The sequence below is a fragment of the Schistocerca cancellata genome, chromosome 2 (assembly GCF_023864275.1).
Source record: "Schistocerca cancellata isolate TAMUIC-IGC-003103 chromosome 2, iqSchCanc2.1, whole genome shotgun sequence".
NCBI lineage: Eukaryota > Metazoa > Arthropoda > Insecta > Orthoptera > Acrididae > Schistocerca > Schistocerca cancellata.
This window is the reverse complement of record NC_064627.1, coordinates 289944375-289955119: the sequence shown is the minus strand read 5'-3', so window position 1 is coordinate 289955119 and position 10745 is coordinate 289944375. Positions and strand designations below refer to the sequence as shown.

Here is a 10745-nt window from a genome sequence, read left to right as displayed (position 1 = left end):
TCACAGACACGATATGACTGTCGACTGGCTATTGTACTCAACCATAAGAGGAGAATCTGCTGATCTAAGCACACTTATTCGATATGGTAGTCTTGATATTATTGCAGAAATTGGTGCATTAGTGAAAGACCTTTGCATCGCTAAGTTATATTTCTTGTGTGTCAAATTCATTTCTGGTATTCAAATTACTAGCAGATACTAGTTATCAGATTTGCTTTTCGAAAATCGCTTTTCGTGAAAATACTTGTGTAGAAAATGATGATTTTTTTAAATATCCTGCAGACACGCTAAGGAAGTCAAGAACCCTAACGGACTTGCTCAGACAAATGGCAACATTTCATCAGACGGGAATCCTGCCGCATACGTTCCAAAAAAACTTTATTCCCAGTTGTTCAGGCATGCCGTTGTTTATTGTGCCAAACAAAGATTTGCTCTTCATGGCATCGAACATGACGGTAAGTGAAATATGTTTTTATGTTCAAGCATTGTTCTTTTGCAAACGTTGATGACTTGAAAAATGTTCGAAAGATGTATGTAAACTACCGTCATAATACATTGATCTGGAAATATGTATTTTGCGTATATTCACATTTTTTTCCATTCAGTCTTTCATTCTAACGTGCCTAGGTTTTTGTAACTTCACTAACTAATTATCTTAATATTATACTGGATTAGGAAAGGAACTGAACAAGTATGAAGGGTAAAAATAAACATAACCCACTTGACTTCTTTTCTTGGTTCGAGTCTACCTAGGACATTCTAGGATTTTGAGTCCTTCTTGATGCAAACATATATTGTTTTCAATTTCCCGAACTAGTTTCGACGATATACCAACATTTTAGTGTATTTCTTTATTCTAAATCATGAAAACAATAAGGCATAAAAGTAAAAATGAAAGGTAATCAGAATTGCCACTGAGACTTTATTCTTAATCATGAAAACAACAAGGCATAAAAGTAAAAATGAAAGGTAATCAGAATGGCCACTGTGATTCAACTAAAGAGTTGGAAACTCAGAGGCAGAACACATAGGAAACATAACAGCCCAAATCAGACATGGGAAAAGTGAATAAAGTAGCACATAGAACTGCAAATAAAATCAAGAAGCAAGGGATTACAACAACATTCATAACAAATAACACAACAAAAAACAGACTAAGATCAGACAATAGAACTAATGACAAATTCAGCAATGCAGGAAGATGTCAACTGATATGCAACTATGTCAATCCCAATATATAAGAGAAACATGCAGAAATTCCCGAAAACGGTACACAGGACGCATGAAAGATGTAAAGAGTGACATCTCTCTTTCCCCTTTCGCAGATCACTTAATAAATGAAAACCACCACCCCAAAAATAATGAAATGGATCTACACATTGTAAGCCATCCACTCTTTTCGAATAATGACTTGAATACATGAAGACATGTCTTCAGAACAATGTCCTGAAAGTGTAAACTTCTTTGCATCCAGGTTTGGCCCAAAAAAATAATTTGTAATGTAACCCGACATTCATAAACATATCCAAGAATTGGATGTGCTTATCTTGCGCAATGGAAATAAATGGTGCGCAAATGAATACCTGAGTAAAACCATTCTTACTCATAGCAGTTTCATAATCTTACTCAAAGATTCAAGCCAATGACACCTAACGCTCATTTCCATTTCCCTACCAAACCTGAAATATAAAGATGTACCAGAACCACATCGAACATTGTCTGATAACGAGCAAGCCGTCTCACAGTCTCCACATCACCCTTTACCTTATAAGCTGTAAGGCAAGCAAAGAGTAGAAAAAAGGTTTTTGCTCTTTACAGTTTTGAAAAGGCTGTTACTGACTGTAGTTTTGCCTTACATTGCCCAACATTCCTACTAAAGCTAGAGATCTGATTAAAGTTCATGTTTGTCCAGATCGTAAAATAAATGCAAAGGCACATAAGTAGTCGCATCCTGGGACACGAATTTCGTAGGTGACACAGGAATGAAAATAAATCGTAGAAGTTTCGGTTAATAATTTATGATTGTTATGACTCAGTCTATTACCACTGATACATGAAACAGTACACACTTTCAATCGCAGTATGTAGTGCCATAAGGCGCCGGCTTTCAGCTTCACACCTCCCTAAACAATTAATTGTTGAAAAGAAAAATGCAAAAATATCTTGACATAAATATACAAAAGAATCTGCTCCACCTAAGCAATAAATCTTATGAACAACGTTAAGATACAAGCGGCACACCGCCGCTTACGGGAAACCGGTCAGAAACAGTCGGGAACAGAATAGAATGCCTTGTTCCTCGTTCAAAGGAGCGCGCAAAACAGATCAGGGAGCCCACACAGACCCTTGATTGGCTCGCACTTGCAGCCACCAAAGTACTCTAGCGGGTTTGCCTTTCTACATCTACATCTACATTTATACTCCGCAAGCCACCCAACGGTGTGTGGCGGAGGGCACTTTACGTGCCACTGTCATTATCTCCCTTTCCTGTTCCAGTCGCGTATGGTTCGCGGGAAGAACGACTGTCTGAAAGCCTCTGTGCGCGCTCTAATCTCTCTAATTTTACATTCGTGATCTCCTCGGGAGGTATAAGTAGGGGGAAGCAATATATTCGATACCTCATCCAGAAACGCACCCTCTCGAAACCTGGCGAGCAAGCTACACCGCGATGCAGAGCGCCTCTCTTGCAGGGTCTGCCACTTGAGTTTGTTAAACATCTCCGTAACGCTATCACGGTTACCAAATAACCCTGTGACGAAACGCGCCGCTCTTCTTTGGATCCTCTCTATCTCCTCCGTCAACCCGATCTGGTACGGATCCCACACTGATGAGCAATACTCAAGTATAGGTCGAACGAGTGTTCTGTAAGCCACCTCCTTTGTTGATGGACTACATTTTCTAAGGACTCTCCCAATGAATCTCAATCTGGTACCCGCCTTACCAACAATTAATTTTATATGATCATTCCACTTCAAATCGTTCCGCACGCATACTCCCAGATATTTTACAGAAGTAACTGCTACCAGTGTTTGTTCCGCTATCATATAATCATACAATAAAGGATCCTTCTTTCTATGTATTCGCAATACATTACATTTGTCTATGTTAAGGGTCAGTTGCCACTCCCTGCACCAAGTGCCTATCCGCTGCAGATCTTCCTGCATTTCGCTACAATTTTCTAATGCTGCAACTTCTCTGTATACTACAGCATCATCCGCGAAAAGCCGCATGGAACTTCCGACACTATCTACTAGGTCATTTATATATATTGTGAAAAGCAATGGTCCCATAACACTCCCCTGTGGCACGCCAGAGGTTACTTTAACGTCTGTAGATGTCTCTCCATTGAGAACAACATGCTGTGTTCTGTTTGCTAAAAACTCTTCAATCCAGCCACACAGCTGGTCTGATATTCCGTAGGCTCTTACTTTGTTTATCAGGCGACAGTGCGGAACTGTATCGAACGCCTTCCGGAAGTCAAGGAAAATGGCATCTACCTGGGAGCCTGTATCTAATATTTTCTGGGTCTCATGAACAAATAAAGCGAGTTGGGTTTCACACGATCGCTGTTTCCGGAATCCATGTTGATTCCTATATAGTAGATTCTGAGTTTCCAAAAACGACATGATACTCGAGCAAAAGACATGTTCTAAAATTCTACAACAGATCGACGTCAGAGAGATAGGTCTATAGTTTTGCGCATCTGCTCGACGACCCTTCTTGAAGACTGGGACTACCTGTGCTCTTTTCCAATCATTTGGAACCTTCTGTTCCTCTAGAGACTTGCGGTACACGGCTGTTAGAAGGGGGGCAAGTTCTTTCGCGTACTCTGTGTAGAATCGAATTGGTATCCCGTCAGGTCCAGTGGACTTTCCTCTGTTGAGTGATTCCAGTTGCTTTTCTATTCCTTGGACACTTATTTCAATGTCAGCCATTTTTTCGTTGGTGCGAGGATTTAGAGAAGGAACTGCAGTGCGGTCTTCCTCTGTGAAACAGCTTTGGAAAAAGGTGTTTAGTATTTCAGTTTTACGCTTGTCATCCTCTGTTTCAATGCCATCATCATCCCGGAGTGTCTGGACATGATGTTTCGAGCCACTTACTGATTTAACGTAAGACCAGAACTTCCTAGGATTTTCTGTCAAGTCGGTACCTAGTATTTTACTTTCGAATTCACTGAACGCTTCACGCATAGCCCTCCTTACGCTAACTCTGACATCGTTTAGCTTCTGTTTGAGAGGTTTTGGCTGCGTTTAAACTTGGAGTGAAGCTCTCTTTGCTTTCGCAGTAGTTTCCTAACTTTGTTGTTGTACCACGGTGGGTTTTTCCCGTCCCTCACAGTTTTGCTCGGCACGTACCTGTCTAAAACGCATTTTACGATTGCCTTGAACTTTTTCCATAAACACTCAACATTGTCAGTGTCGGAACAGGAATTTTCGTTTTGATCTGTTAGGTAGTCTGAAATCTGCCTTCTATTACTGTTGCTAAACAGATAAACCTTCCTCCCTTTTTTTATATTCCTATTAACTTCCATATTCAGGGATGCTGCAACGGCCTTATGATCACTGATTCCCTGTTCTGCACTTACAGAGTCGAAAAGTTCGGGTCTGTTTGTTATCAGTAGGTCCAAGATGTTATCTCCACGAGTCGGTTCTCTGTTTAATTGCTCGAGGTAATTTTCGGATAGTGCACTCAGTATAATGTCACTCGATGCTCTGTCCCTACCACCCGTCCTAAACATCTGAGTGTCCCAGTCTATATCTGGTAAATTGAAATCTCCACCTAAGACCATAACATGCTGAGAAAATTTATGTGAAATGTATTCCAAATTTTCTCTCAGTTGTTCTGCCACTAATGCTGCTGAGTCGGGGGGTCGGTAAAAGGAGCCAATTATTAACCTAGCTCGGTTGTTGAGTGTAACCTCCACCCATAATAATTCACAGGAACTATCCACTTCTACTTCACTACAGGATAAACTACTACTAACAGCGACGAACACTCCACCACCGGTTGCATGCAATCTATCCTTGCTAAACACCGTCTGTGCCTTTGTAAAAATTTCGGCAGAATTTATCTCTGGCTTCAGCCAGCTTTCTGTACCTATAACGATTTCAGCTTCGGTGCTTTCTATCAGCGCTTGAAGTTCCGGTACTTTACCAACGCAGCTTCGACAGTTTACAATTACAATACCGATTGCTGCTTGGTCCCCGCATGTCCTGACTTTGCCCCGCACCCGTTGAGGCTGTTGCCCTTTCTGCACTTGCCCGAGGCCATCTAACCTAAAAAACCGCCCAGCCCACGCCACACAACCCCTGCTACCCGTGTAGCCGCTTGTTGCGTGTAGTGGACTCCTGACCTATCCAGCGGAACCCGAAACCCCACCACCCTATGGCGCAAGTCGAGGAATCTGCAGCCCACATGGTCGCAGAACCGTCTCAACCTCTGATTCAGACCCTCCACTCGGCTCTGTACCAAAGGTCCGCAGTCAGTCCTGTCGACGATGCTGCAGATGGTGAGCTGTGCTTTCATCCCGCTAGCGAGACTGGCAGTCTTCACCAAATCAGATAGCCGCCGGAAGCCAGAGAGGATTTCCTCTGATCCATAGCGACACACATCATTGGTGCCGACATGAGCGACCACCTGCAGATGGGTGCACCCTGTACCCTTCATGGCATCCGGAAGGACCCTTTCCACATCTGGAATGACTCCCCCCGGTATGCACACGGAGTGCACTTTGGTTTTCTTCCCCTCCCTTGCTGCCATATCCCTAAGGGGCCCCATTACGCGCCTGACGTTGGAGCTCCCAACTACCAGTAAGCCCACCCTCTGCGACTGCCCGGATCTTGCTGACTGAGGGGCAACCTCTGGAACAGGACAAACAGCCATGTCAGGCTGAAGATCAGTATCAGCCTGAGACAGAGCCCGAAACCGGTTCGTCAGACAAACTGGAGAGGCCTTCCGTTCAGCCCTCCGGAATGTCTTTCGCCCCCTGCCACACCTTGAGACGACCTCCCACTCTACCACAGGTGAGGGAGCAGCCTCAATGCGGGCAGTATCCCGGGCAACCACAGTCTTAGTCCGATCGGGGGATGCGTGGGACGAGCTGGCCGTCCCCGACAAACCCCCATCCGGACCCCCATAGTGATGCCCATTGGCAACAGCCTCAAGCTGTGTGACCGAAGCCAACACTGCCTGAAGCTGGGAGCGAAGGGATGCCAACTCAGCCTGCATCCGAACACAGCAGTTGCAGTCCCTATCCATGCTAAAAACTTGTGTAAAGAACGTCTGAACTAATCTACAGAGAGCGCAAACAAAACGACACAAAATTGAAGTGGTTATTAAAATACAAGATTGCCTAGTAAATGCAGTAATGCTGCCACTTGTGCACTGCTGACACACTGCTCGGCGGCGGAAGGAGACTACGCGATTTAACACTATTCGAGTACTAAAACGTGATGCTACAACTCTCAAATACTATAATACGCCCGAAATTTATGAATTAAACAATGCAAGTACCAAAAACACGCAAAGAAATTAAGAATTAAACTATGTAACAAATGAGTGAGCTAGGAGTATACGACTTGCTGCTGCAGCTGCTTATCCAACGGCGGCAGGGAGCACACTGACTGTGACCAACCGACACTGGCCGTTCAAAACAAAAACAGATGACAGACGACTACGCGAATTTACACTATTCAGGTACTAAAACGCGATGCTACAACTCTCAAATACTATAATACGCCCGAAATTTATGAATTAAACAATGCAAGTACCAAAAACACGCAAAGAAATTAAGAATTAAACTATGTAACAAATGAGTGAGCTAGGAGTATACGACTTGCTGCCGCAGCTGCTTATCCAACGGCGGCAGGGAACACACTGACTGTGACCAACCGACACTGGCCGTTCAAAACAAAAACAGATGACAGACGACTACGCGAATTTACACTATTCAGGTACTAAAACGCGATGCTACAACTCTCAAATACTATAATACGCCCGAAATTTATGAATTAAACAATGCAAGTACCAAAAACACGCAAAGAAATTAAGAATTAAACTATGTAACAAATGAGTGAGCTAGTCAAAAGCTGTGATACCTTAAGTAATAGATTACTTGGCACAAAACATCTTTGGAACACGGTTGCCGATCAGAATTTACAGAAGGACGAATACATTGAATGTTAGCAGTCTGACAGGCAGATTTCAACATTCTGAAGCACACTAATAACATATACCGTTAATTAATATTAGAAGACTATTATAGACAAAACCGTAACAAATGAACATTCGACACATTGCATCAACACATTCCTTAGTGCTTTAAAAGAACTGACAGTTAACACAGAACAGAAATACACACACACACACAGTATTAATTCCTCCGCTCCGCACTGTCCAATGTCTAATGAACAGAACTTGTCACATTTCCCATTGCACCTTTCAAACTTCTCGCGATGTTCGACATCTTTCGCGACCCACGTCAAATGCAAGATGGCATAATATTTGAATTACTGCCATAGTCAACGTTTTGGTTTTTCTCGAATTCGATCAGCCAACGAGAGCTCATGACAGAATGCGTTGTAACCCAGTTCTCACCTAAACTGTTCTCAGTACACAGCCGCAGGTTTCATTTTCATAAGACAAATATTTTCAAGTTCATATTTTAGATTTTGTTAATGACAACTGCTCATTCTTATGCAGATGACATATTGTATGCCTAAAAACACAACAATCATAGAAACATGCGATGACTGAGATAAAAAGGTAGTATAGGATTATTATTAGATGTATCTGGAGTCAAACAGTGCAACATATAGTAACGATTTTCGTAATGTAATGTAACTGTTAATATTTATACTATAGAATAAAGAGGCACACTGAAGATAGCGGTATTTCGCCGAACAAAAAGTGTTTGCATCAAAGGGATCCACAGTCCCATATTGTAAAAATAAATTTAGTTTATTTACATGCTTTTAACCGTTTTAATGCGGTATAAGAATTATAAAGTAAAATCTTTTAAAAATTCATTGTAATGTTAATTTAACATAAAACTATTATTTCTCTCCGTGTTGTGAGAAAAAATAAATTCTTCGATAGACCTATTCTGAGTAAGCTATAGACGCTAATACCAGTCATATTCGATTATTTTACCATGCTTCCTTATTTATATCCCCATTCCCAAGTCTAGGTGTGCTGGACAAGTCTTATGCCCAGTGTCTTTCCAGGCTGTGAATTGTAAGTCCAGCATGTTTGAATGCCTTGCACATTCCACACTGTGCTTTACGTGTCACCTACACCTTCCCAGCCAAACCCTCAGAGCTATTCCATTCTGTCACCAGCCATCCTATAAATCCCAAATACTATCCAGGCAGCAGTAACGTTATGTGTGACTTCAATGCTCAAGAACGTGTAAGCGCGATCTCGAATTTCAATATGAGCTTTGTCTGCCTAGATCGCAAGTTTAAAATGTGCTATGACCGGTTGTCGATTGTGATAGCAATCATGTTCAGATAATAAATTTCGCTATGGAGTGTAGCACTTCACGTTGCACGGTCAGGTACTGAACCATTTAAACTGTTATAATGACTCGATACATGATTTTCATTGTGCGACATGTTAAACTCTGTGACGATAAATTATGATAGGAATATGATTAGTAGCACAATCGAAACCGGTCTTATCATTTTATAAACTCGCAATCCTGAAAAATAAAGTTTACATAACAGAAACGTTATCTGTTTTAAGCTATCTGTAAGGCTCTCCCTCGCCACTCTCAGCCCCATCACAATCCATGGGTATTAAATGTCATCGGAACTGCCTTCAGTCACCTTAGGGACTTCGAATACTTTATATTTCACGGTAATGTCAGTACTTCGAATGTTTTTACGTGCTACTTCTGTTCTACCCCTAAACCCACTTAATATTTTTCATGATTTTTTTTTTATGCTACTGCTATTGCACTCCTACGTCCACACCTACCCCGCACCAAACCTATAGGGCTGAAACGTCATCGGAACTGCCAATCGCACTAGCAACTCAGGAAATTATGCATTAGACGCTAGCCTCGATCGCTTTCGATTATTTTTACATGTAACCTCCTTCCAACCCCCACCACAGCTTCTAAGTATAATAGGGGGTCTTAACCGACATTTTCTCCTAGATAGTAATACGGCTATATGCTAAGATTCGTAGAATTTACTCTAATCATATCGGATGAAACTTCTTTATTAAAATCTTACTTACTTAGACTGAAATAACTAATAAGGTGAAACTTCTAAATACGATTTTAGTTAAACTGCTGAATGCTTACTCAATGTTCTTAAGCTGCTGAGTGAAATTGAATGCAAGTAAACCTGGTTAAACTGCTGAGTGAATCTGATGTACTGTTACTTCTCTCGTCTTTATCGTTTCAACACTGACGTACAGAATTTGCCCTGACAAACTGAACTCAAACTTTTCCTATTCATTAATTACACACAGTATTCAGGGATAACACGCTCTGACTGCTTTAAAATTGATAACCTGGTTTCAAATAATTAATTCAAAAAATGGCCCTGAATGAGAGGAAATCCTAACAATAACCTACACATTTGATAAGTCTCTTACTTCACAAAAATCTTCATTACCCGACTACTTCCATACAGGCAGCTAAATAAAAGATTCTAACTACTGAACGTTCTAACTACTAATAGGCATGTTGTTAGCAAAGGAAAGATTTTGTTGCAGAGCAAACAATGTATTTACCATAAGAATGTGACAATCAGTTCAAAAGTTATATAATCATCAGTAATAAATCTCAATGACGGATATACATTCAACAATCCGCTCGCGCTAATACTGCAAACCTCCAACACTGCTAATTATTAATCTCTAACCTCCATCAATGCTGACTGCTCACCCTCAACTTCCATCACGGCTGACTCTTAACTTACAAGTTCTAGTCCGACCAGCCACAGAGTCTCTTACAGAGTGCACACAGCACTGTCAGAGTTATTAATGCAGAGCGCTATATAGCGCTGCCAACATACAAACCCATAAACAACCTACTTACACGGAGTGCTGATCTCATGCCAGTAGCTTCTCTCCCCTGCCCTAATAGATCCCTAGGAATTTTAGGGTTGACTTAGTCACACATAAGACCGTTCGATAAGTTTCAACGAGCAGAACAAATTAAAGGTAACTTGTTAGTCAAAATATATCATTTCACAGCGACACTACTGTACCAAAAACCGTATAGTGAAATATCTTAGCTCTTTCCTATAGCATATCTAGACGGGAATTATATTCTAAGATACCTACCAGGCAGACTAGGCATTAAAGACGTACTTGGTCAAAGTACGGCCATTTTTATAGCAAGAACTTCGAGAACGTTTGCACAATCAAATGGGAAGTATGAAAGAGCTCTTTTGAGTCTTGGATCTCATGAACAGGTTTCAAGAACTAATCATAGGCCACATAAATCACGATTTCGGCCATGTTTGCACCTTTTATGTAAAAAAAAGGCATCTGGAAGATATCCCACATCACGTCAACATCAAAATTGTGATATTAACAAACAACAATATTACTGCCTCCAACGGAGCGGAAATTCTAGGATAAAAAAGCGGAAGCACTTACGAAGGAAAAGAATCATGCCCATATTTCAATTGAAAGACAGCTCGCTGTGGTGCGATGTCATAAAAGAAGTATTTCCTACGGAAGAGAGTCTCCACAAAATGTCTCAGACCTAGGTCACTTTATGAACG

At 41.4% G+C, this 10745-nt stretch overlaps 1 protein-coding gene across 1 annotated transcript in view; it reads left to right on the top strand.

Annotated features, from left to right (window-relative positions):
* Positions 1-449: 449 nt before the first annotated feature.
* Positions 450-10745, top strand: part of LOC126153456 (glutamate receptor ionotropic, kainate glr-3-like) — a 104982-nt gene continuing 94686 nt past the window's right edge. Inside the window, exon 1 of the mRNA XM_049916073.1 lies at positions 450-455. Within this exon, the coding sequence (XP_049772030.1) occupies positions 450-455 (6 nt within the window). The remainder of the gene's footprint in view (positions 456-10745) is intronic.